The sequence below is a fragment of the Orcinus orca genome, chromosome 20 (genome assembly GCF_937001465.1).
Source record: "Orcinus orca chromosome 20, mOrcOrc1.1, whole genome shotgun sequence".
In the NCBI taxonomy this organism is placed as follows: Eukaryota; Metazoa; Chordata; class Mammalia; order Artiodactyla; family Delphinidae; genus Orcinus; species Orcinus orca.
The window spans coordinates 55,845,133-55,872,185 of record NC_064578.1 but is presented as its reverse complement, the minus strand read 5'-3'; the positions used below and the strand labels follow the sequence as shown (position 1 = coordinate 55,872,185).

At 54.7% G+C, this 27,053-nt stretch overlaps 2 protein-coding genes across 8 annotated transcripts in view; one reads left to right on the top strand and one right to left on the bottom strand.

The window, feature by feature from the left end:
* Positions 1-27,053, bottom strand: part of ZNF628 (zinc finger protein 628) — a 62,736-nt gene that overhangs the window by 33,862 nt on the left and 1,821 nt on the right. For 3 of the 4 annotated variants that reach the window (XM_049703359.1, XM_033411966.2, XM_049703357.1), the window contains exons 1-2: positions 25,438-27,023; positions 24,662-24,739 (exon numbers count right to left, since the gene is read on the bottom strand). The exons of the other annotated variant lie outside the window; for it this stretch is intronic. Coding sequence is in view for 2 of the 3 variants with exons in the window: in XM_033411966.2 (XP_033267857.1) it covers positions 24,662-24,739; positions 25,438-25,647 (288 nt within the window). In the remaining variant the exon portion in view is untranslated. Of the gene's footprint in view, positions 1-24,661; positions 24,740-25,437; positions 27,024-27,053 lie in introns of those variants that run through there. 4 annotated transcript variants of the gene reach the window in all.
* SHISA7 (shisa family member 7) lies at positions 41-17,022 on the top strand. 4 transcript variants are annotated; one of them, XM_049703378.1, is made up of 6 exons: positions 41-350; positions 6,338-7,047; positions 8,550-8,704; positions 10,255-10,320; positions 10,768-10,917; positions 12,337-17,022. In XM_049703378.1, the coding sequence occupies exons 2-6, from the start codon at positions 6,368-6,370 to the stop codon at positions 12,981-12,983; spliced, it is 1,698 nt and encodes a 565-aa protein (XP_049559335.1). In that variant the 5' UTR covers positions 41-350; positions 6,338-6,367; the 3' UTR covers positions 12,984-17,022. The 4 variants fall into 4 exon arrangements, with proteins under 4 accessions (XP_049559335.1, XP_049559334.1, XP_033267868.2 ...); XM_049703377.1 differs by lacking the exon at positions 41-350 and adding an exon at positions 1,045-1,435; XM_033411977.2 differs by lacking the exon at positions 41-350 and having other exon boundaries at positions 2,386-7,047.

The window sequence follows — 27,053 nt, the reverse complement described above, 5'->3', positions numbered from 1 at the left end:
ATTCTTGGGTTTGGGGGGTATCCCGGGGGCGACTGGGGGCTGCGGGCGGTGGCGGAAGAGGGGTCCCCAGCAGGTGGGGAGGGGGAGGTGCCTCTTCTCAACTCCAAGCCGGCGCGAGGCAAAGGCGAGGGCTGGCCACTGTCACATCTGCACCGGAGCCGGCGCGCATCTGCACGGAAAAGAACTGCCGGCCCGGGGTCGCCCAACTCGCTGCCGGTCGCCCCCCCTATCAGCGCGCGCACGCCCAGCCGGGTTGGCTCGCAGACACGCGCTGGCTCTGCCTCCCCTGGCCGGCCCCCCACGTCGCCACCACCCCCGACTCCCCCAGGGTCCCGCATCCGGAAAGTGAGGTGAGCGTGACCGCACCCCGGTGCGGAGGGGGAAACTGAGGCACGAGGGACTTGGGGACGGGGAGGAAGGGACAGGCATGCGGATGAATGGATGAATGGATGGGAAGGACAGACAGCTTCATCTGAGTGGTCCCTGCTCCCCTAAGACGCAGGAGCCCGGGGATCCACATAGGGGCTCCCAGAATTCTGCAGCCCCCTTGGAAATCTGGGAGTTGGGACTCTACGGACCCCCCAGTCAGGGCCCCTCAGCCCCTTCAGAGTCTTAGTCCTCCCCCCGCCCCCACCACATCCTTGGGTGCCCAAGAAGGCAATCTGAGTCCCCCAGGGACCCAGGCATCAGAGCTCTCAGCCAGACCGCCCCCCATTGGGGAAACAGAGCCCCCCCCGCCCCTGGATCCCAGACCCCTCCCAGAAGTCCCGGTCACCGGACCCCGCGGTCAGAGCGCCCAGCACCCCCTCTCTCCGCAGGGATCTAGGAGTCCTTGCCTCCCCCCTCCTCCAGGAGCCCCTGGGACCGGGCGCCGGCGCCCCCGGCCCCCGCCTTTCGGATCCAGGTGTCCCCCCCTCCTCACCCCCCAGCCTGAAGCTTCGCGTCTCGGAGGCCGCGCTCGCGTCGCCATGGCAACAGGAGTCTATTTTGCGCTGGGAACACACAGCTCCCGCCGCAGCGCCCCCCCACCCCGCCCCTCCAACCTGAGCCTGAGCGAGAGTGGGGGGCCCGGGGAGGGAGACTGGTGGTCCGGGGTCGGGGGGAGACACACAGACACTCAGAGGGACAGAGATTTGTAGACAGCAAACCTAGGAAAGAGACAGAGACACGGAGTCAAAGAGGTAGCGAGAGATGGGGATGTGGAAACGGGGAAGACACAGGATGTATAGAGACAGAGACTGGGCAGAGGGAAGGAGAAAATGTTGGCACACAGAGGAGACTTGGGACAGAGACTGAAAGATGCAGAGATGCGATGAGACACGTAGAGAGAGACAGGCTCAGAGAGGCCGCGCGACCCAGGGCACCTCCCGATAGAGATGAGAGATCCGCCGGCAGGCTGAGGGAGAGGCGGTGGGAGGCGACGTCCCGGGAGGAGGTAAGGACACGGAGACGCAGAGACTCCCAGAGACAGAGACATAAGAGACAGGAAGGCCTAGGGACCTGGGCGGGCCGCTGGGAGTGCGTGGGGAGGGTCCGCATCTCTCCCTCAATCCCACCTCCCACCTCCCAGGTGGCGAGCCGGAGGCGGCGCTGGATCCCTCCACCCTGCCTCCCCCGCCCGGAACTGGGATCCCCGCCCCCGCATCCAGACCCCTCCCCTTCTCCCTCCGCTTTTCCCCTCCAGCCGGGTCCGCCTCCTCCGGAACCCAGATGCCGCCTTCTTCCACATGCCTAACTCAAACCCACCCTCAACCCCAGATATTCCTAGGAGGCCGTCCCTTTGCACTCGGACACCGCCCACCCTCAGCCCCCACCCCGCTGCCACCTGCGGACCCCTCTCCAGCACCCAGTTGCTTGAGGTCAGGGCTTCGGGCTTTTTCTGGGTCTCCTCCCCTCTGCGGGTCTCTATCCTCCTCTGGTTCTCTCTTTCGAGCTCTCTCTCTCTCTCTCTCTCTGTCCTTCAATCTCTGATCCCCAGTCCTCTGGGTCTTTGCCCCACCCCCACCCCGTCACTGCTCGCCTTATGGGGCTCTGTCCTCTTTTCTTTGGCTATCTGTACTCCCTTCTCGTCATCTCTGTTCCTCTCTCTCTGGGCCTCTGTCCCCCTTTTTCGCCGGGTCTCTGTTCCTCTCTCTCTGGGTCTCTGTCTCCCTCTCCCTGAGTCTCTGTTCCCCTCTCCCTGGGTCTCTGTTCCCCTCTCCCTGGGTCTCTGTTCTTCTCTCTGGGCCTCCACCCCCACCCCGAGGGCTCTCTCCCCCTGCCCCCCGCGCCCTGTTCTAGCTCTCATTCTCTGCTGCCAGGCATCTCAGAAGGCAGTCCTTGCCCCCAGAGCCCAGCTGGCAGGGTCAGGAGAGGCGGGGGTGGGGGGGCTGTGAGGCACAGCGCTTGCAGGGGAGCGGGTGGGGGAGGGGCTTCTCTGGGAGCCCAGGACCGAGTGGGGCCTGCTCTGGGACCCCTCCTCACACTGGCTCCCTTGATCTCTGTCCTCACATCTCTGTCTCTCAGGTCCTGGGCTGGGGTGCTGGGTTCTGGCCCTGAGCTGCTAGGTGTGTGTGGTGCGGGGAGGGAGATCGGGGTTTGGGGGGCATTCCTCTCCAGCTGTGAAGGAGGAGTATGCCTTCCGGTGTGTGCTGGGGGGCTGTCTGGGTGTGTCTGGTGGAGGGCCACATGCCTGCTTCCAGACTCTCCACCACTGGGTTCTCACTGGTGTGTGTGCCTATGAGGTTGCGTGACTGTGGGCTGTGATGTGTGCCACTGCGTGCCCACGTGCAGCTGGCTGGGGCAGGTCCCTGGCCATGTTCTGGAGCTGTGTGTGGTCCCAGTGTGTCAAGGTGTCTGAGACTGTGTCTGACTCTTGTGTGCTGTGGGTGGGAATGCCCAGAAATGCATGGTTGTGTGTCCACATGGAGCTGTATTGTGTGTTTGGGGAGGAGAGAGGCTCAGGTGTGCCGCCAGGATGACATTGGGTGTCCTTGCGTGTTGTGTCTGGGACACTGGGTGTCCTGTGCTCTGTGTCACTGTGTGTATATAAGCTCTGTTGTGTGTCTGTGTATAGTTTTGTGTGAGGTAGAGGAAGAACTGGTCCTCTGTATCCTTGTGTGTGGACCAGCTGCTGTGTCTGCAGTGTGTCTCCTCCCCACCTGGAGGTGCTGCCCTGCATCAGGAGGTGTGAGGCAGGGACAGGAGGCTACAGGACGCCCACTGGTCGAGGGGCTGTGCGTGCGTGTGTGTGTGTGTGTGTGTGTGTGTGTGTGTGTGTGTGTGTTGCTGGGTCGGAGGGGATGTAGGCTTCTGCTCCTCCTGCCTCACTCCCCAGAGTTGTCAATGGCCAAGAGTTTCGTTTCCCTGGCTCTGTGCATGTGTGCGAAGTTGGAAGGGACAATGGGACTCTGTTAGCAGAGGGAGAAATTCTGTCCATGGAGCCCAGCCAGAGGCTTGGCACAGCACAGGGACTGAGAGGGCAAACTGCTACCCCTGCGGGGCAGATGAGACAAAGGTTCCCCCAGCCCAATGCAGCTCCCTAGCATCTATGATTTAGCAGACAGATGGTACCCTTGCATGTGTTTGAAAAGGTACCCCTTCCCACAGATGGATGCAGCCCCACCAGCTGCATTATTAGGAAGGAGAGCGCGGCTGGATTCCAGCCTCTCAGCCAGACCCTCTTGTGCAGTACACAACCTGCCCAACCATATGTGGCAGCCCTCGTATGAATGAAGGAATCCACATCGCCACACACGTGTCACTCTCAGAAGTGGTGTGTCTGTGTGCATGACAACCTATGTTTCTCTGTGTGGGATAATGCATCCATGTTCTGTGGGTGCTGGTGCCCTGAGTTCAAAGCCTAGCACCATTGCTTGGGCACTGCGACATCACCTGACCTTTGTTGGTTGGTTTTTGTTTCTTAACTGTGGTAAAATACACATAACATAAAATTTAGCATTTTAAGCATTTTAAGTGTACAGCTCAATGGCATTTAATATATTCACAGTGTTGTGCGACTACCACCACTATTTAGTTCCAGAATATTTTCTTCACCCTGAAAGGAAGCCCTGCCCCCATTAAGCAGTCACTCCCCATTCCCTCCTGCCCCCAGCTCCAGGCGACCACTTATCGGCTTTTGTCTACATGGATTTGACTATTGCAGACATTTCATATAAATGGAATCATACAATATGTGACTTTTTGTGTCTGGCTTTTCTCTCTTAATGTTTTTGAGGTTCTTCATGATGTAGAATGTATTGGTGCTTCATCCCTTTTTATGGCTGAATAGTATTCCATTGAATGGACAGACCACATTTTGTTTACCCATTCATCAACCGATGGACATTTGGGTGGTCTCCAGTCTGGGGCTGCTGTAAATCATGCTGCTAAGGACATTTGTGTTTTTGTGTTAACATGTTTTTCAATTCTTTGGGGCATATGCCTAGGAGTGGAACTGCTGGGTCATGTGGTAACCCTATGTTTAACTTTTAAGGAACTGCCAATCTGCTTTCCAGAGTGTGGGCCAAGGCACTTCTAAGATGCCCGTTAAACACCAAGTGGAGGCATCCAGCAGGCAGTCTGGAGGCGAGCTCAGGGGAGGGGCCGGAGCAGAGCTAAAAGGGAACGTTGAGGCCCCAGGTGCAGCCTCCCATAGCCCTCTCCCCATCCCAGGCCCCAGCAGTTTTCATAATGGTGTGGTCCCTAGATACATGTGCGCTCAATGGGAAGGAATAAAGGATAAAAATAATACCAAACGACATTTATTAAACTAGTCCCACCCACCCACCCTCTCTCCCACTTCCTTGCACTGCTTTTATTTCTTCATGGCCTCCATAATTTCTTAGTGTTTCTTCATAACAGTTTTCAACGTGCATCCCATTAATTTGTGTCTGCATACTGGCTTTTCCCCTCACCAGAAGGCAAACCCCATAAAGACAGAGGAGGAACCCTGCGGTTCATCTACTGCTGCATCCCCAGCCTCAGTAAACACTGCTGAAGGAACCCCTCCTGCCAGCCTGTTGCCATACAAAACAGCTGGGCGCACCTGTCCCATCTGGCCCCTCCCATCCTGTTCACCCTCCTATAAGTATAGCACCTGCGCTAGGCTAGGCACTGCCCTAAACTCTCTACACATATGAAATCGGTTCGTCTTTCCAACCACCCAGTGATAGCCATCCTTACCCCTGGTTTACAGATGGAGAAACTGAGGCACATGGGGACTTAGGTGTATCCAGTATCAGGCACCTGGCACATGGTGGAGTTGGGGGATGAACCACTACTACCCTGACTCTCCAGCTGTGCAAGGAGACACGTCAGACCTGAAACTGTGAGCATGGGTGTGTGTGTGTGCGTGAGAGACAGACCACAGAGAGAGACAGAGACAGAGAGAGAGACAGAGGCTCAAGATCCCTTGATTATCAGACGTAAATACAAGAGAGAAATAAGCACTGGGGAAACTGAGGGCCACGTGGGTCTAAGGCAGCAGTTCTAACTGGGGGCAAACGTGCCCCCCGGGGGGATATTTGGCAATGCCTGGAGGCATCTCATGTTAACACGATGTGGGGGAATGTGAATGCTCCTGGCATCCAGCAGATACTGCTGAACACCCTACAATGCACAGGATGGGCCCCCACAAGCAAGTACATTCTGTGCTCAGATGACAGTAGCGCCCAGGGTGAGAAACCCTGCACTCCCTCTTTCCACCTCCTGGTCTATAAACTCAGGTTCTCAACTCCAATCTCTCTCTCTCCTTCTCTCCTCCCCATCTGCTCTTCTTTCTCTCTCCTTCCCCATCTCCCCGACTCCTCCCATCTCGCCCACCCCACCATGTGTCTCCCTTCATTGCCTCCCTTGGTCCCCCACTGACCCATCCCAACCTCCTCCCCACTCTGGCCACCTCTCACTCTGCCCACCTCTGCCCTCCCTCACCTGCATCTCACCTCTGGCTTTCCCCTCTGCCCTCTCTCCCTCACCTGCCTCCATGCTTTCTTCTCCCTCCATCACATCTTTCCTCTGGTTTCTGTCCACCTCTCTTATTTCTTCGCACCCCCAATGCCACTGTCGACTTTCCCATTCTTTCCTCCACCACTCATCACTCGCTCTGACCTTTCTCTGCCATTATCATTTCCGTTCTCCTTCCGCGGTGTCTGGACATCCTCCTGTTGCTCCCCCATCACCGCACTGTCCCGTGGGACTGCCAACTTTGGGTCCATACATGTCCCCTCCATCTTTTCTGTTTCTTGGTTTGTGCCTCTCCGTCCTTCTACCTTCCCTTGGCCTGCCTTCCTCATCATCTCCGGCCCCCATCTCCACATTTCTCCACCTCTGGTCATCTTTCTCCCGCCCGCCGTTCCAGCCTCGGTTCTCCCCCCAGCCTGGCTGCCCCATGCCGGCCCTCCTGCTCCTCGGGACCCTCCTGCTCCTGGCCTCGACTACCGGCCAGGCTGGGGCGCGCCCGTCCAACGCCACAAGCACGGAACCCCCGGGCCCGCTGCCCGCCCTGCTGGCGCACCTGCGGCGCCTGACCGGGGCGCTGACCGGCGGCGGGGGCGCGGCGGGCCCAGGGGCCAACGGAACCAGGACCAGCACCCCGAGTTCGGCCGGCGCGGCGGCACGGGCGCCCCCTCCTGCCGAGCTCTGCCACGGCTACTACGATGTCATGGGCCAGTACGACGCCACCTTCAACTGCAGCACTGGCTCCTACCGCTTCTGCTGCGGCACCTGCCACTACCGCTTCTGCTGCGAGCACCGCCACATGCGCCTGGCGCAGGCCTCCTGCTCCAACTACGACACGCCGCGCTGGGCCACCACGCCGCCGCCACTGGCCGGGGGCGCCGGGGGCGCCGGGGGTGCGGGCGGGGGACTCGGGCCCGGCCAGGCCGGGTGGATGGAAGGGGGCCGGGCGGGTGGCGCCGGGGGGCGTGGGGGCGAGGGCCCAGGGGGCAGCACGGCCTACGTGGTGTGCGGGGTCATCAGCTTCGCCCTGGCCGTGGGCGTCGGCGCCAAAGTGGCCTTCAGCAAGGCGTCCCGTGCGCCCAGGGCGCACCGGGAGATCAATGTACCCAGGTGTGTGTGCTCTGGGGCCGGAGGGTGGGAAACCTGGGGGCGGGGGCGGGGCCACAGGAGGTGGAGCCATCAGGGAGTGGGGCCGGGGCGGGGGGGGGGGGGGGGGGGCGGCAGGGTGCAGGGAGTATGGCCAGAGACTGAGGCAGCCACCAGGAGCGCAGAAGCCAATGCCTTGGAGAGATGGGCGGGACATGAGAATATATGTGACTTAAGTGGCAGTCTATGGAGTGACCGGGTAGGCTCGGGCCTTCATTCATTCAACAAATATTTCTTGAGCACTTTCTGTGAGCCAGGAGCTGGGAACACAGCAGTGAACAAAACAAAGTCCCTGCACTGAGGAGTAAACCTGGTTTCCAATCCCAGGTCAGCTGCCTGCAGGCTGTGTGACCCTGGGGAATTTGCTTAAACCTCTCTATGCCTCAGTTTCCTCGTCTGTACAATGGGCCTAATAATTGTTCCCCACCTATTCAGACTGTAATGAAGATTACCTGGGTTAATTCATGTTGAGTCCTGGTACCTGGTAAGCCCTCAGTAAATGCTGGCTACCGTTATCATTAAGACAGTAAGCAAGGAAACACATGTGCAATATACTTTTAGATCCTGATAACTGCTGTGAAGAAAATAAAGTAGCATAACGAGTTGTGAATGGGAGGGACAGTGTTGTTTTACACGAAGTGGTCAGGAAAGGCCTCTCTGAGCAGAGACTTGAAGGAAAAGAGAGAACCAAGCAGATATCTGTGGGAAGGGCATTCCAGGCAGAGAGGAAGCCATAAGTGCAATGGCCCTAAGGTGGAGTGTTTGCAGGACAGCGAAGCGGCCCATGCAGCTGGAGTGCAGTGGGTGAGGAGGAGGTGGACAGAAGTAGGCAGAGGCCAGGTTTATCCTAAGTGTGATGGGGGAGCCCTGAGCTCCGTGTGTCACCATCTGATCCCTGGGCTGTGCGTGTGAAACTGCAAGGGATAAGGGCAGAAATGGGGAGACCAATTGGAGACTGTGGCAATAATGGTGAGAGATGGGGCTGGTAGAAGCAGAGGTGGTGACAAGTGCTCCGAGTTGGGATACATTTTGGAGGGCGAATCCACAGGATTGCTAAGGGCCGTGCAGGAAAGAAAAAGAAGAGTCAAGGGTGATTCTAGGGTTTGGGGTCCACATAGCACCCTTTATTGCCATGGGGAAGGCAGCAAAAGGAACAGGAGTGAGGTCCCAGGTTCAGGGTGGAGCAGGGCCACAGAGAGGACGATGTGGGAGGGACCGCAGAAGGGGTAGGGTCCAAATACATAGGGGAAGGGGCGCTTCAAGCAGGAAGTGTGGTCCGAGGGACCTTGGGGCAGGCGGTGCTCAGATTGATATTAGCAAGGGGTGTGGCCAAAGGCTAGAAGCCGAGCTGAGCTAATGGATACACCCAAAGGTGAGAACGGAGAGGGGAAAGAGGCCTGCGCCCTCCCTCTCCCCACCCCCAGCCCCAGTCCCCAGGCCACTGACCATCGCTCTGCCACTTCTAGGGCTCTGGTGGACATTCTGAGGCATCAGGCGGGGCCTGGGACCCGCCCGGACCGGGCACGAAGCAGCTCCCTAACCCCGGGGGTCGGGGGTCCCGACAGCATGCCCCCGAGGACGCCCAAGAACCTCTACAACACCGTGAAGCCCACCAATCTCGGTGAGTGAGAAGTGGAGCTTCGGCTGCCGCCTCTGCTGCCTCTGCATCTGCCCCCACCCCTCATCCCTGTAGCTCCGCCCTCCACGGATGGCTCCATCTCCCATTGCCCAGGCCCTGCCCCTAGCCACAGCCTGCTGTCTCTGCCTTCCCTGAACCGTTATGGCCGACACCTGTTTTGGGCAATGCACTGGACTTTGCAGTGAGCCAGACCTCCTCCCTGACCTCCTGTGGGCACCCTGGGTGGGAACCCTGGGTGCTACGATGGATGATTTAGATTTAGACATTCTCAACCCCTGCACTTGAGAAACTCATGTCAGACCACCCAACAGCCAGTGACACACAAGGACTCACTTGGTAACTGAATTAGAATTTGTTGGGAGCCAGACGCCTGGATTCAAATCCTGGCTCTACCACTGTGACCTACGGCAAGTGACTTCGCTTCTCTGGGCCTCAGTTTGCTCATCCATAAAATGAGAATCATAACAGTACTCACTTCATATTATTGTTATTCTTATAGTTTATGATGAGTGCATCAGTGGAGAAGTCCAGGTAGCTGGAAGAGGTTTGAAAAGGGTCTCATTTGGTGTGAGGGGGAGGAGTTCCCTCAGAACATGATGTTTGAGCAGTGGCCAGGAGGGTGAGGGGAGTTTCTTGGGCAGGGGGATCTCTGAGTGGCTGGAGCACAGCTTGTGAGGTGGCCAGAGCTGAGGCTGAGGAGAGGGTGGGCAGATACCTCAGGAAGGGCCTTGAGTACCAGGCTGAGCTGAATGGCTCTGCCTTTGTCCTGAGGGCAATGGGGAGCCATGGAGGAGTTTAGAGCAAGGGAGAAGCAAAGTCAGAAGTGGGTGGAAGAACTATGTCTCTGGAACCCATATGAAGGAAGATCGATGAGAGGAAGAAGGCTCCAGAGGAGGCTTGCATGATGATCCAGGCAGTAAAGGACAAGGCTTGATCTGGGATCAGGAACGGAGGGGAGGAGATGGGTTTGAATAGTAGTGATAAGGAAGAAACATTTGACCTGGATCTTGAGGGGTGAGTAGGAGGTCTTCAGGCAAAGAAGGAGAGGAAGGGATTCAAGGCCGAGAGAACAGCATGACAGCATGTGCAAAGGCCCTGTGGCAGAACTGAGCTGGACCATTTGGGCATCAGAGAGAAGTATGGCTTGAGGGGAGGGATGGGAGATGAGGCTGCAGATGTCTGTTGGGGACAAGTCACACAGGCCTCAAATGCCATCCCCAGCTTAGACTGTGTCCCATGGGTGATGGTGAGACATGGGAAGAGTTTCGAGCAGCAGAGGGACAGGGGCAGGTGTACATGTCAGAAGTACTGCAGTGGGGCTGATCTTGGAGATGGGCTGGCCATTTCGCCAGAAGGCTGGTTTGATGATCCAGGAGGGAGAAGCAAGTCAGGGCAAAGATTCAGTAAGCAGGAGGGACCAGAGCTGGGGACCAAGTGGACATGGGTGGGGATCCTTCCACAAGACCAGGACAGCGGTGCCAGCTGGGAGCAGGCAATGGCAGTGATGCCACCTCCCCTCTTGGTCCCCACAGATAATCTGCACCACAACTACCTGCACCTCAACGTCAACAGCCCCAAACACCACGCTGCCACTCTGGGTATGGACCAGGGCGGGGCTGCGGGGAGGGCAGGGCTCCTTCCCTTCCCACCCTTGTATTGAGCCGGAGCCAGGTGCCCAGCATAGGGCAGGTGTGAGACCCTGGGAGCCTGTCCGCACAGTCCAGCCAGGTAACCCAGTGAGGCTCAGTTTCCTCATTTCTATGCCAGAAGTGGTCTGCGGGAAGCTGCATGGAGTGCGTCCCTTCTAGCCTGGGGGCGGGGCACACAACGAGTGCTGAGCAAACGCCAGTTGCCCCTCCTCCTCCTCCTTCCCCAGCAAAGAGCACCCGAGGGTTGGGGGGAGTGAGCACAGGGAGCTTGGACTGCTGCAGCTCTGAGGGGCTGGGATTCCAGATTTCTAATGCTCTAAGGGGGCTGGGGGCCAGAACTGCTGGGTCTGAGGGAGGAGGGCCTGGACTGACCCCAGCCATGCCCCTCTGCCCCAGACTGGCGGGCCATTCCGCCGCCCAGCCCCTCCTTGCACTACTCCACGCTGTCCTGCTCTCGGTCCTTCCACAACCTCTCGCATCTGCCCCCGTCCTACGAGGCCGCTGTGAAATCTGAACTCAACCGCTACTCCTCCCTCAAGAGGCTGGGTGAGTCCCGGGAAGGGGAGCTACCTGGGCGATGGAGCGGGGTCAGGGCCTGGGTTCAGGACAATGGACAGTGACCCGATAGCCTTCTAAAGCTTTAGATACCGCGCCCCCGCCTTAGATTTTTCTCCAAGTTTGTTCCAGAATTACCTGAGGTAATTTTGTATCACAATTACTTGGGGTGCTTTTTGAAAATGCAAACCCATGGTCCTCTCCCCAAGATCTGTTGCATTCATCAGGACTTGTATTTGCAATGAACAGAAATACAACTTAAAAAAAAAAAAGGTGACTATGCTGGCTTGATAACAGAAAGTCTATGTGCCACAAGCTTCAGGTGTGGCTGAACCCAGGTGCTCAAAAGCTGTCTCCAGGATTCTACATCTCTCAGCTCTGCTGAACAGTGGGCTGGCTTCATTTTCAGATAGAATCTCCCCTTGTGATGGCAAAGACTGTCCTGAGAATTTTCAGGGCACTTCTACCAGAAGAGTCTCTCCCAATGATTCCAGCAAAATTCCCAAGCCTGGATCCCACTGGCCAAAAAGGGTCACATGCTTGTCCCAAAACCAATCACTGTGACTCTGGACATTTCTGGGTCAGTGGCCGATCCCTGGTAGTGGAGTAGCCTTCAAACATTTTAAACGGAGATCCACAGTAAGAAAGGATTTTTATATTGTGTCCCATGAGACCCACATACACTGGCACATTTCTAAATTACAGTAAAGTTTTGAAACTTGTTATTATGGACATTTTCAAACACACTCGAGAGTAGAGGAATTGTAAAATGAGCCCCATGTTCCTTTCACCCAGCTTTAACAATGGGCAACATTTTGTTAATCTCTCCTCCCTCCACCCCATCTTTTGGTGGATTATTTCAAAACAAATCCCAGATATCATGTCACTTTATCCGTTAATATATCAATAACACACACAACTGAAATAAAAATTTTGTGAATGGTATTCACCCTTATTCTCTTATTATGGGACACTTTCTGATAATTTTCTATTCTATTTCATTTTGCCAAATGCTGGTCCCTACCCACAAAATTGACTTTTCAACCCATGAATGGGTCGAATCTCCAAGTTTGAAAAATACGTGCTACAGGATGAAAGGGAAGGGAAAGTGGTTCCTCAAAAGCAAGAGTTGGGTTCTACTCCCAAAAGAAGGGATGTTCCCAGGCAATTAAAAAAAAAAAAAGGTCCCCCCTCATTTATGATCGCAGCATTGCAAGCTGGGCCTGGGAATCTGCATTCTGCTAGCTTGACTGTTCTGACTGGTTAAAATTGTGCCCCTGCCCAGGCTAATGACCAGGAAGTTCCAGGTAATGTCTGGGGTCTTCCTGGGGTGGGGGGTGCCCTAGGGAAGGGAGCACGTTCTGGGCTGGCTGAGGACCCACCTCTGTGGTTTCTTCCCTTCTCCCCCAGCCGAGAAGGATCTGGACGAGGCCTATCTGAAGCGCCGGCACCTGGCAGAGATGCCCCGCGGGACGCTGCCCCTGCATGCGCTGCGGCGACCTGGCACAGGGGGCGGCTATCGCATGGAAGGCTGGGGTGGCCCCGAGGAGCTGGGCCTGGCACCCGCGCCCAACCCACGGCGCGTCATGTCCCAGGAGCACCTGCTGGGCGACGGGGGCCGGGCACGCTATGAGTTCACACTGCCACGCGCGCGCCTCGTGTCACAGGAGCACCTGCTCCTGTCGTCCCCCGAGGCCCTGCGCCAGAGCCGCGAGCACTTGCTGTCACCCCCCCGCAGCCCCGTGCTGCCCCCCGAGCCCGCCGCCCGCGCCAGCCTGGCCGCCTCCCACTCCAACCTGCTGCTGGGGCCCGGGGGGCCCCCTACACCGCTGCACGGGCTGCCCCCGCCGCCCGGCCTGCATGCGCACCACCACCACCACGGCCTGCACGGCTCGCCGCAGCCCGCCTGGATGTCAGACACCGGCGGAGGTGGGGGCACGCTGTCTCGCAGGCCGCCCTTCCAGCGCCAGGGCACGCTGGAGCAGCTGCAGTTCATCCCCGGCCATCACCTGCCCCAACACCTCCGCACTGCCAGCAAGAATGAGGTGACTGTCTGACTGTCTGAGGTCGGGCCAGGGGCTTGGGGGCTGCAGCCTGGGGCCCCCATCCCGGCCTGCATCCCCCAACACACGCCAGGGGCCTGGGACCAGATCTGCGGTGGCCGGGAGGGCTGCCTCCAAGGACACTGTTTTGGATGAAATCATCACCTGACACAAAGCTTCCTTCTGCGATGTCACGGCAGATGAGACCCCTCCTCCTATGTCACAGTTTGAGGCAGGACCTCCTTCCCATGACGTCATCACAGAGGAAGAGGCCTGTATGTGAGGTCATCACTAGCGAAAATGTCTTTGTTCACCACAGGGACAAAACCTCCTTCCCATGAGGTCATCACAGAGGAAAAGGCCCACCCTTAAGGTCATCACTAGAGGCATCTATGCTCCATGGTGTCATCACAAAGACTTCCCTCCTGTGATGTCATAAGAGGAACAATGCCTTGTCCTATGACATCATCCCTAGAGACAGAGTCCTTCCTATGATGTCACTGCATAGATAAATCTCATCCTTATGATGTCATCTCTGGCACCAAAAGGCCTCTTTTGACATCATCATCACCAGGAAAATATTTTCTTCCAAAGAAGATGCCTTTGTCACCACTACAGACAAAGCCATCTTCCTGGGACACATCACAGGGGAAAGAGCCTCACCAGCTGTGTCCTCACTAGACATAAGGCCTCCTTTCTACGACATCATCACAGGGACTCTGCTTCCTTCCTGTGATGCCATCGCCAGAGAAGGTGCCTTGCCCTATGATGTCATCAGAGGGACTGTGCCTTTTCCGTGATGTCATCAGCAGAGATGGCAGCCCACTCTGGGGACATCTCCAAGACGAGGCCCCTTCTGCAATGTCACAACCAGACTCTGCCTGCTCCGAGATTACATACGCCATGAGACACCTCCACTGCTGCTGCCAAGTCCCGGAACGGCAGGGCACACTCAGAGTCCATGACTATCCTGGGGGGGGTCACCAGAGAAAGTGCCCTGTCCTGAGGTGTCATCTAGGGGTGCCCTCACTGGGGAGGCTGCCCCGGCGGAGAGGTCTCTGCCACAGATGACAGTCCATCTGTGGATTGTTGGCAGTGGCCCTGCCCCAGCTGAGGCTCTGCCCCACTGCTGTGATGTCATGACCAGAGACACTGCCTGCTCTGGAAGGCCATTACTTGTAATGGTATCACCAGAGTTTCTGCCTTGTCCCACCATGACTTGGCTTGGTCACTCCTTCCCCTGACCCTAGAGACATGCCCTGCGGGATTTCCACCAGAACCTCACCTAAAGGGTGGTTGGGCCACGGGTCCTGTGTGACTCCTGGAGGATAGCACTCCCAGACTGGCTTCTGCTCCCACGGAGGCCACTCTGGCCCACCAGGCTCCTGGAGTCCTGGGACTCACAGGTGGCGCTACTTCTCTCTGCCGTAACTACAGACATCACCACCTCTGTAAACAAAGTCCTGGCCTCCTGTTGGGGGGTGGGGAGAGGTGGGAGTATGCCTGCTATTTATCTAGCTGATGACATCATCAGCACCACAAGACTTCCACCACTCCTGGTGGTAAGTTGCACCTGGGGTCCAGTGTTAACCATGCCTGATGATGACATCATTTCCCAGGATTCCCTTTGACCTATGGTGTATTCATCTCCCAGGATCCACCATAACTAGGATATCATTCTCTTCCAGGATTTACCATAACTATAGTGTCACCTTCTCCCAAGGTTCCCTATAGCCAATGGTGTCATCATCTCCCATGATTCTGCACAACCATGATGTCATCATCTCCCATGATTCTCCACAACCATGGTGTCATCATCTCCCAAGATTCACCACAGCTGATGATGTCATCATCTCCCAGAACCCGCCATGACCAACGGTGTCATTACCTTCCAGAATCCACTAGAGCTGATGGTAACATCTTCTACCAGGATCCACTAAAACTGATGATGCCACAATCTCCCATAGTCCCCCATAATTGTGGTGTCATCATCTCCCAGGATCCACTTCAACCATGATGTCTGCATGCCCCAGGATCCACCACAGACTTGGTGTCATCACCTCCCAGGATTCAACTCAGCAGTGATGTCACCACCTCCCAGCATCCATGAGTCAATGGTGTCCCAGAACACATGACACCCAATTAGTGTCATCATCTCCCAGGATCCATTTCAACCATGGTATCACCATCTACTGGAATCCACCATAACCATGGCATCATCATCTCCCAGGATCCAGGACACCCAATGATGTCATTTAGCAGGATCCACTTCAACCATGTATCATCACCTTCCAGGATCCATCATCTTGGGAGCCAAGTATTACGACAGCTGTATTTCAATTGTCTTCTGGGGTCACCTACAGTTGTTCCCTTAAGAGGAACCAGCACAATACACATCATTTTCCCGTTCCCTCAAAAATGGAGTGGGATGGGGTCCCCTCTGATGACATCATCATACTCTGGCCCATCCTGATGATGTCACTGCCATGCTCCTGACTTAGGCTGACGCCTGCCTGCATCAACCACACCACAGACTTGGCCTTGGTCAGTCCTCCATCTCCCCCTGATGAGGGTATCCAGGTCCCTCCTGATAACTGCCCTTCACCCAGCCATCTGATCGGTGACAGGGTCAACAAAGAGACCTCTTATCATCACCAGAGGAGGGGCTTTCCAGTCCTCAGGTGATATCACTGTCCCTTGCCCAATCCCTGTTACCTGGATCCCCACCCAGAGCTGCACTCCATTGGCTTGGGCCAAACTCTCCTTAGAGACCCCCCTGGGCTGGGCCAACACCTGCCGACCTCCCTGAGGCCTTCAGTGGTTTTCTCTGCTGCCCTGGTCGTGGGGCAGGCACATCTGGAGAGCCACGGCCACTGCCAGTGCCACCTGTAGGGGTGGGAGGTGGTGCTCTGCATCATCCCAAGATGGCAGAGAAGCAGCATTCTCTCCTTCATCTCCCCCTCACACACTGGGGAGCCTCTGGGGTTTCGGGGATTCCCCAACACCCTACGCACAATTTGCCCCCAATTCTCTCTGTATATAGCCATGTTCTGGGGCGGCCATTCCCCCACTCTTAAAGGGCTACATGCCCCCTCTCCCAGCCCCCAGGGCGAGGTGAGGGGGCCTCTTCTCCCTCCCCTGGGCCGTCCCCCTCCCTTTCCTCTCTCCCCACAAATCCTGGCACCTCAGCTCATCCCTTTTCATCAGGAGCCTGGGGCAGATAACTGACCCTCAGCTCCCACCACACTGAGGACACTGAGGGGTTACCCCCAATCTACCAGGGCCCCAGTGCCAGTTTGCCAGTTTGCCAGTTTTTCAACTCCACGCTTACAGCTGCTCCTTTGGGTTCCTCCAATCCCCTTGAGGGCCTCACCACACCCAGTATCCCTATGGCAGACTGTGACTTCCCCCAAAAGGAGCCAGCTTGGGCGCCTGCCCCTCCCAGACCCCTCCCCTCTGCTCACCACCCTCAAGGAGCCCTCAGCTTTCTCCAGCCCCCAGAATTGGGGGATTCGGGGCCTTTCAGCTTTTGTATGCCCCCCTCAACTTGCTCTTTCCCGGCCTGGATTCCAGGTATCTTGCCCCCTCCCCGCACTCACTTGACACAGGCTGCCTGACCCTGGGGCCTTGACCTCTTATCTCAAATAAGCCATAGTAGGGAGAGGTCTCGAGGTGGGTGAGGAAGTGGGCATGTCCTGCCAGATCCCCTTGATGCTTCCAGAGATGGGACCTCGCCATCTGAGTCTTCCCTCACCAGCCCCCACCACCTCATAAATGCATACACAGGCTTGTGCGTACACACACACACACACACACACACACACACACACACACACACACACACACACTCCCATTCCAGTGAGGGGGCAGTGGAGGGCGGTACAGAAAGAAGATCAATTCTGGACCAAAAGAACTTCCAAAGCTCTGCCTGCTTCCTTATCCCTACCCACCCTATTCCTCCCCCCAACACCTGACTCTTGCCCCAGTTCCCTGGTGAGGACAGCCAGCCGAGCTGCAACTTGGTATTTTTTTGAATAAACAGATGTTTTCCTGATCCCTGGTCTCAAGTATACTGTCGGGAAAGGATGGGTTTCCATCTCCGCATTTGCAGGTCACTGGGGAGTCCCCTTTGTGGCCAAGGAAGGCGGGCATCTAAGTGTCTTTACAGGTAGGTGGTCAGGGCTGCTCCAGCTGTCACCAAGAGAGGAGTCAGGCATGGGGAGATGCACTGTAAGATGCCTTCAAATCCTTAGTTTCTTCCTAAGAAAGCTTCTTCCCTCTAAGCAGGTAAGCATTTGTTTGCAGATTCTATTTGTTTGCGCCTCCTTATATTTGAATTCTTTGCCTGAACATCATTGAAGTGTGTGTGTGGGGGGGGGTGTGCATCTGCATTAGTTTCCTGGGGCTGCAGTAACAAAGTACCATACAACTGGCAGCTTAAACAGAAATGTATTCTCTCTCAGTGCTGGAGGCTGAGAGTCTGAGACGGAGGTGTCGGCAGGGCTGAGTCCTTCTGAGGCTGTGTGGGAGAATCTGTCTGTGCCTCCCTCCTAGCTTCTGGTGGCTTGCTGGCAATGCTGGCATTCCTCGACACATCATCTTCCCTCTGTATGCGTGTCTCCTTGGCAAAATGTCTCATTTTATAAGAACACCGGTCATCATGGATTAGGACCCACCCCAATGATTTCATCTGCAAAGACCCTGTTTCCAAACAAGGTCACATTCACAAGTCCTGGAGGTTAGGACTTCAACATCTTTGTGGGCAGGGAGCAAAATTCAACCCATAACGGGGTGTGACAGAATAGTCTAAATGTCAGTTTTTATGATAACTGGGAATCATTTTCCACACCTCTCTCCTCCCACCCAGTGCACTAAAATATTTCCATAGTGATGACTAGAATTGCCCCCTCCTTCTGTCTCAAGAAGTGCCTCTAAGGCTTGGTTTTATGAACTTTAGGACAGCTCACCTCTAGGAGCATCTAAGTGTTTGTTTACTAATATCAGACTCATATTACATCAAAGCATTAGTTTGCTCGTACCTCTGGGTTGTGTGTGCAGGGCATTTCAGCATTGATTTTATCATTAAGAAAACCCCTTCCTCTCTAGTGTATTTAAGTGTTTGCTTCTCAGATATTAGACTTTATTCCATATCAGTCAGGGTTCTCCAGAGAAACAGAACCAATGTGTGTGTGTGTGTGTGTGTGTGTGTGTGTGTGTGTGTGTGTGTGTGTGTGTGTATTCCTGTTAAGGAACTGGCTCATGTGACCGTGGGGGTTGGCAAATCCAAAGTCTGTAAGGCAGCTGGAAACTCGGGCAGGCTTTCGAGGCTGCAGTCTTGAGGCAGGATTCGTTCTTTTCCAGGAAACCTCAGTTTCCGCTCTAAGGCCTTCGAATGATTGAACGTGGCCCACCATATGATCTAGGATAATCTCCTTTACTCAAAGTCAACTGACTGTAGGTGTTCATCTTGTCTACAAAATACCATCACAGCAACACCTGGGCTGTGTTTGAACCAACAGCTGGGCACTGTAGCCGACCAAGTGGACACATGAAACCTAACCATCCTCACAGGATAGTGCTTGCTGGAAGGAGTGTGATCTGTGGTTGAGAAAGCCTGCCCCCCTTCGGTGCAGTTAAGTGTTCACCACCGGCTAGATTTCACCTGCTGAGGTCCATCTGTTTGACCGTAGGTTAGTGGGGTGGGAGAGGGTGATACCTTCAAGTACTGGTATTGGATCCCTGGTGAAATGCCCCACGTGGTGCGTGTAAGGGTTGTTCGACCGTTCTTAGAAATCGCCTCTTTGTGCTGGCGATTTGTCTATAGAAAATTGGGGGTGGGGTGGGGAGGGAGGGTGGTGATGTAGTGTGTCGAAGTATGGGATCATTGAGCACTCAGAGAGTCTCCTCCTGGGCACAGACTAGGACCGTACTTCCCTGCCTCCCAGATGTTAGATGTGCCAGATACAAACCCTTGTTGCTTTAACAACTGGGGCTTTGGGGCTGCTTGTTACTGCAGGACAGTGCAGCCTACTCCAGCCAATGTGCCTTGCCTGTGGAGAGGGGAACTGGGTGGCTTTTTTGCTGTACACTCTTGCACTTCTGAATTTTTTGTAGGTGCGTTACCTACTTTTAAAAAAATAAAGTCTAAATGTAAACGTCAATGGTGCCGGCTTTGACTGCCATTCCCCTAACTGAGCAGATGCCCAGGGCGAGCTTAACACAGGAGACTAGAGTCTCATTCCCCTCCCATGCAAGTGATTAGCTTCCACTCTGAGTTGTAACGCCAAGGCTTAAACGTATGTATTTTTCATTCAACATGGCCTCTATGTGCCTGTCAACTACTTCATTTCTGTTCAGCCAAGAAGAAAGCAATCTGATCCACATGGACCGTGCTTTAGTTGAGCAAGTCAAGGATAAGATCTGGCATAAGCATTTTCGCCTTTGTAACCTAACATTTGCTCAATTTGCAACTCCACTGTGTTGATAAATACAGCCTCTGAGCAGCTATTCTTAACCGGCATTTGAGGGGGCGGGCTTGCAAACTTCTGAAATCTATACCAGATGTTGTGTGCATGTGCCTTTCTTTTTTCTTTTCATTTCTTTTCAACTTTATATTTTGAAACAGTTTCAAGCGTGCAGAAGTTACAAGAATAAGTCCAAGAACTCATGTACAGCTTTTGTCAATTCACTAATTGCTAACATTTCATCACACTGCTTTATGGTTTTCCTCCCATATAAATATTTTTTTTCAGAGACACTTGAGAGTAAGTTGCCCCCTAAGGGACATTTCTGAAGGACAAGGACATTCTCTTACACAGCCACAGTATAGTTATCAAAAGCAAGGACTTAACACTGATGAAGTCCATGTTCCAGTTTCACCAACTGTCCCAGTGTTGTCCTTTGGAGCAGTTCTCTTTTCAGTCCCTGGTGCCCCGGGATTAGGTGTCTCGAGGCTCCTTGGACTTGAACAGCCCTTCAGTCTCTTTCGTGGCGCGCGTTTCTGGAGTCCAGGCAGCAGCGTGATTTTTACCCCAGTCCCTGCCAGCAGACATTTAGGCCCACCTCTCAACGCCGTGAACAATACTTTGAGGGATATCTTTTTGCACACCATGGGGAGCATTCACTTACTTTTCCCTGGGAAGACCTCCCAGGAGGGTGAACTTCTGGGTCGGAGGGAGGTGCGTTTTTAAGACTTTTGCTGCACAACGCCAAGATGCAGTTCCGAGAGCCTTGCCAAGTCCACGTATGTGAGAACGTCCATTTGCTCCCACCCTTGCCGGCATCAGGCACTATTCTGTTTAATCTTGATGTGCATCAGAGGTGTCTGTTTTACGGCCGTTACAGGAAGCCCCTAGTTACTATTGTGCTTTTTTTGTTTTGTTTTGTGTTTTATTTTGCGGTACACGGGCCTCTCACTGTCGTGGCCTCTCCCGTTGCGGAGCACAGGCTCCGGACGCGCAGGCTCAGCGGTCATGGCTCACGGGCCCAGCCGCTCCGCGGCATGTGGGACCCTTCCGGACCGGGGCACGTACCCGTGTCCCCTGCATCGGCAGGCGGACTCCCAACCACTGCGCCACCAGGGAAACCCCTAAAGTTTGTTTTTGTCCAACATGAAAGTCTGTGCTCTGCCGTCTAGGGTTTTTGGAGCGGGATAAGAGCAACGCGTTTCATTGCTGCTGTCTGTCACTAGAGGGAGCACCTGATCCACTGCAGGCATATTTAGCAATTAATGCGGGCCCCTCCCACTGGCGTAGAGCTCTAACCTCTGTTCAGGGGCACAAAGGAAAGTGGTTCTTGCTAATTACCTACCACAGCCTTACAGTCAACTTGCTTAAAAATATTAAGGCCACTAAGGGGCAGAGAACACATCAGCAACCACAGACTGTGAACTCAGAAATAAAGATGGAGGCATTTACTCATGAAAAGATGCTCAGCCTCACTGGGAAGAAAGGAAATGCCGATGAAAGATGAGGCACATTTGACCATGACTGGCACATACTTTGAAGCCTGCTAATACTCGGGCTCATTTCTGCATCAAAACATTGACATCGGCTGCTTCCTCTGCCTGGAACAGTCTTTCTCCTCTGGATAAGCACAAACCTTGCTCCCTCGCTTCCTTTAAATATTTGTTTCCTTCTCGATGAAGATCTACCCTGACTCCCCGCATCTAAAATTCTCCCCCCTCCACCCAGTGTTCCCAAACCTCCTTACCTTAACTGCTCTAATTTTTATAGTAATATTTTTTTATACTACCAGCTTTTCTTACCCACTAGCCCAGGACTTTCCCAGTGCTGGCACTCAATGAAAGTCCAGCATCTTGGGCAACCCCGTACAGTTGGCCACCCTGGGTTTAGTGCTTACTGTTTATCTGTCTCCCCACCAGAATGGAAGCCCCAGGAAGGTGGTGTCTTGCTTCCTGTCTTGGTCACTGATGTATCCCAAGCACACAGAAACACAGCCTGGCAAATAGTTGGTTCTAAATGAATTACTGAATGAATGGATCAGAGCCTAATGGTGAGGATCTAAATAAGTAGAACCCTGCCAAGGGCTACTTGGCAGAATTGCAAACACATGCTCTTTTGATCCTGAGATTCCACTTCTAGGAATTTCTCCTTCAGGAAAGCTCACACCTTTTTTTTTTTTTTTTTTTTTGGTGGTACGCGGGCCTCTCACTGTTGTGGCCTCTCCCGTTGCGGAGCACAGGCTCCGGACGTGCCGTGGCTCACGGGCCCAGCTGCTCCGCGCCATGTGGGATCTTCCCAGACCGGGGCACGAACCCGTGTCCCCTGCATTGGCAGGCGGACTCTCAACCACTGCACTACCAGGGAAGCCCGAAAGCTCACACCTTTGCCCAAAGATAAACGTTTGAGGATGCTCACTGCAGCTTCTAGCCACAGACTGGACCGGCATAAACACCCTGGAGAATGCTAGAAACTCCCGTGTTCTTATCAAGGACCGCTGTGCATGCTGCCGAGGGAGGATGTGTGGGAATGTAAACGTCCAAGTAGTGTGGGGAAGAAGACACCCAGATATTAACAGCGGGTACCTGAGGGGGTGGGATTGCGAATGTGGGAGTGGAAGGAGAGCTGGAGAGCTGCACCTCCTACTTTTACCTCTTGCACTGCAGTAACTGTGTGAATTTCCCTCCAAGCATGTATTTCTTTAGTGATTTAATACAGATGAACAGAAGAAATGAAGATTAATTTCTGAAGCTAGAATTCAAGCCGAAGGGACAATTTGGGTTTCACTGAGCAAAAGTAAGTTTCCAGGTCTCCAATATTTAGGAAAGTAAGGACAGCCCTCCCCTAGCCCATCCCCTGCAGATTCCAGTCTCCCAAACTAACACAAAAGGCCCATCACTAGGCCATCTCCTGAGTCATTCTCAGATCCGCCCACTTCTCGGCCATAGCCACCACACTAGCCCAACCCATGACCAGCTCCCTGCTGGAGTTCCTGCTTCCACTCTGGGTCCTCCAATCTAGTCTCTACCCAGCAGCCCTGAGCCAGAATCTCAACATCAGTACCAAATCCACTCACACGTCCCGGTGAGAATTCCTCATTGGCTCCCTAGGGCTCTACCAAGCCTAGCCCCTCCATACCTACCTCTACTGGCTCAGAACATTCTTCCTTCAGACCTCTCTCTCCCTCTTTCTCCACCCCTCTGGCCTTCTTTCAGTTCCTCCCATCTCAGTATTTTTTAAAAATTCTTTTTAGAAAAATAACATCTTTATTCTGACATATAACTCACATGCCATACATAAAACCCACCAATTTAAAGTGTTCTGGTATATTCATAGAGCTGTGCATCTATACCATCACAATTTTAGAATATTTTCATTGCCCCAAGAAGAAAATCTACCCATTAGCTATCAACTCTCCATCCCCCAGTCCTAGGCAATCACTAATCCACTTTCTGTCTGCATGCATTTGACTGTTCTTGACATTTCATATAAATGGAATCATACAACATGTAGTCCTTTGTGACTGGCTTCTTTCCCTTAGCGTAGCGCTTTGGAGGTTCATCCATTTTGTAGCAGATAACAGTACTTCACTCCTTTCTATGGTTGTATAATATTTCATTGTAAGTAAATACCAGTTAGTTTATCCATTCACCAGTTGCTGAACATGTGGGTTGTTCCCACTTTTGGCTATTAGAAATAACGCTGCTATGAATATCTGTGTATGCCTTTTCACGTGGACATGTTTCCATTTCTCTGGTATATACCTAGCAGTGGAATTGCTGGGTCATATGGTAACTCTAGATTTAATCATCTGAGGAACTGCCAGACTGTTTTCCAAATCAGCTGCACCATTTTTCATTCCCACCAGCTGTGTGAGGGTTCCTATCTTCCACATCCTCCCTGACACTTATTATCTCACTTTTTGATTATAGCCACCCTGGTGGTGTAATGCGGTAGCTCACTGTGGTTTTGATGTGCATTTCCCTGATGGCTGATGATACTGAGCATCTTGTCATGTGCTTATTGGCCATTTATATATCTTCTTTGATGACCAGCACCATCTCTTCTCAGGGTTATTGCAACAGCCTCCTCCCCGGCCTCCCTGCTTCCGCCCTCATCCCCCTTCATTCTCTTCTCCATCCAGCAGTCAGAGTGAGACCCCAGCATTCCGCTGCTCAAAACCCTGCCATTGCTCCCTGTTCCCCCGGAGACAAGACCAGAGTCCTAGCCACGGCCTTCAAGGCCCTGAATGATACCGGCTCCCCAACTCCATCCACACATACATCTCTCTAACCTCAGCTCCCCACACCCTCCCCCTTGCCCACTCTGTTCCAACCAAACCAGCCTCCTTGCAGTTCCTTGCACGTGCTAGGCCTTTGTTCCAGCTGTTCCCACTGGCTGGAATGCTCTTCCCTGATAAGCACATAGCTCACTTCCTCCCTTCCTTCAAACTTGTGTTCACATGATACCTGCTTGGTAAGGCCTCCCTGGCCACCTGGCTTAAAATTCACAACCTGGCACACCCTGAGCCCCTCCCTTGCTCTACTTTTCTCTTTTTCCACAGCACTTGCTCCCTTCTAACATACCATGTATTTTATTTATTTATTACATTTCACTTCTGTGTCTGTCTTCTCTCACCACAGTAAGCCCCACAAGGGCAAAGATCTTTGTTTGCCTACGTATCCCAATCACCCAGAACAGTGCCTGGCACACAGTAGGTGCTCAATAAATACTTGCTGAACAAACACCTTGATCTGTCAGGCACTCTGCTAGAGTCTAAGAACAGGGTCCCTGTGCTCCTGGGGCTGTACTCATCGGGGGACAGAGACAAACACGTAAGCAAACAAATAATAAATTCTTATGGACCAGGAAGATCAAAGAGGGTGAAGTAAACGGAGCATGGGAGTGGAAGTGAGGAAGCTGCTCTGAGAGGTGACTTTTTTTTTTTCCAGCCGTGCTGCACAGATTGTGGGATCTTAGTTCCCCGACCAGGGACTGACCTCAGTTCCTTGGCAGTGAGAGCGAGGAGTCCTAACCACTGGACTGCCAGGGAAGTCCCATGAGAGGTGACATTTTAAGGTGAGCCTAGGCCATGAGGAGGACAGAGGAGGAGGAAAGCTCTCCTGGCACAGGGGACTCCCGTGTAAACTTCTTCAGGTCAGGCAGAGATTGGCTTATAGCAGGGAGACAGACAGAAAGAGGCCAAGGGGGCCTCAGGGAGAGTGTACTTACGGATCTCATGGGAGTTTGGGATTTACTTGAAACGCAGTGTGTTGAGGGCTCTTGAAAAGTTCTTAGCAGGGGTGGGGCCTGTTGGGATTTCAGGGGTCAGTAAAGAGCAGCCTCCCTGAGGTCCAACCCCTGCCACTGCCTGTTTCTGTAAACAAAGGCTGATGGGAACACAGCCAGCCCCTACATCTGCACATGGGCTTGGCTACTCTGGGGCTATAGCAGCAGAACTGGGTACGCTGGGACAGAGACTGATGGCCCGCAAAATCAAAAACCTTTACTGAGGTTTGCTGACCCCAATTTTAAGATGCAGGCGATTCCTTCCTTCTCCCTCAGGTCCTGTCGACGTCACCGATCCCCATCACGTCTCCCATCCCCACTGCCACCATCCTGCTCGCCTCCCTCTCTATTAGCGCCCACGGCCCTGTCAAAGCCTCCAATGGCTCCCTAGGGCTTGAAGACAACACACCGCCCACCCGGCAGAGGCGAGAGACGTAACCGCTGCCCCCCCTTACCTCTCAGACTTAAGCACCTCCCTCCGACCTACCCTCACTGGCTTCCTGGTGGCGCCCCAAACACACCAAGCGCGATCCCCTCGCCTCGCCTTTGCATGGGCTGTTCCCTTTTCTGGAATGCTTTTCCCCTAGACCTTCCCGCATGGAGCCCAAGTGATCCTTCCTCAGGTCAAAGAGCAACCCCCACCCCTCCCTTTGTAGGCCCTTGGCCCTGATTGTTCCTCTACGTCTTTATCACTCGCTGACATCATAGGATATACTTACTTTACTGTCTGGCTTCCCCACGAAGACGTCAGCTCCCTGAGTGCGCAGGGATTTTGTCCCTTTTATGCTCAGCCATATCCCCAGAGTATCCTGCCTACCACATGATAGGTGCTCAAAAATAAAAGCGTACTGAACGACTGAGAGTGTCCCGAGGGGAATCATAACATCCACCTGACAGGGCTGTGGCAAGGATTCAATGAGATGAAGCATGCAAAGAAACTAGAACAGTGCTCTGCCCAGCGAGCACCGGATCGATCACCACCACTCTCGTGACCATCATCAGTTACGTCTGTTGAGTGGACTTCTGAGATACAGCTCAGTCTGACCATCACCTCCGCCATGTCCCAAGTTGGGGGGGGGGGGCCCTGGGCAAGTCACTTGACCCCTCTCTTCCTTCAGGGTTCTTGGGTGTTAACTGGGCCGGACTCCTCTGCACCCGGTGGGATAACACCCAAGGCGAGGCGCGCGGGATGCCCGCGTGCGGCCAATCTGCCACAAACTAGTCATGGCTACGGCGGTGGGCGTCTCTGCACGTTCCTGGCCCCTGTTCCAGAGGCTGGGGCCCCCTGAGGAGTCTTTTCGGGACCAGGGCAGAGAGGGCCTGACGGGGGCGCCGCGGCCGCACCGCACAGGAGCCGAGGAGGCGGGTCAGCTCCCGGGCCTCCCGCTCTCAGGGCGCCGACACTGGGCCGCCCGGGGCGCTCTGCGCCGGTTCACCAGACAGGGAAAGGGAGACCCGGCGAGGCCTGGCTGGCGGGAGACCGCTGTCAGTCACAGGCAGGGCCAGGCCCTCAACAAGGCCTGGGGGCTCTTCCTTCTTTCTCGGGCACAGTCCTCACAGGAGGAGACTGAAGCCTGGCTGGGGCCAGAGCTCACACACTGGACGGCCAGGCGTCTAAGCCTTCAGCGCCGGGTTGACACACCACGCAGGTCACAGGTCATTCTCAGCACAAAATGGCGCCTCGGAGAAAAACGTACAACGATTCCCAGCGCCCACCCCCACTCCCGGCTGAGGAAGGGGCGCGGGCATCCGCGCACACTCATTTGCATACACAAAAATCAACGAACTTCATTGGCTGCAAGCGCCTGGGTCCGCGCTAGGCAAGGCTCCCATTGGTCGCTCTCCATTTCCCTCGCCCCCCCAACCCCCGTACTGCCTTCTCCGTCAAGGATTGGCCCGCGCGCGTCTCGTGACGCCACTCCACGACTGCGCGCCCCTATTGGCCGGCGCGCCTTCTATCGTCCTTTTAAACCGCCAGAGTCCCACCTCCCTTCGCCCTGCCCAGGCTCCACGGCCGACCGTTAGTCGCGTGAGTGATCTCCTGGGCGTCGGGGCACGCGCGTGCGCCAGCGTCTCATTCAAATGGGCCAATCAGCGGTCGCGTCGCCCTTCACGTCCTCTCCCGCTCTACTTCCCTTTCTCCGCCACTCCATCCTCCCGGATCCCTCCCCGACCACCGCGTACCCCCATTGGCCGGCCCGCCGAGCGCCCCCTCCCCAACTTCGGCCTGCAGCTTGCTGGAAGGGAGCGAGCTCGTCGAACGCCGAGGGCCGTGCGCGCTGACGTCACGGGTCGAGGCACGGCGAGAGGGGCCCGCGAGGGGGCGCGGCCTGTG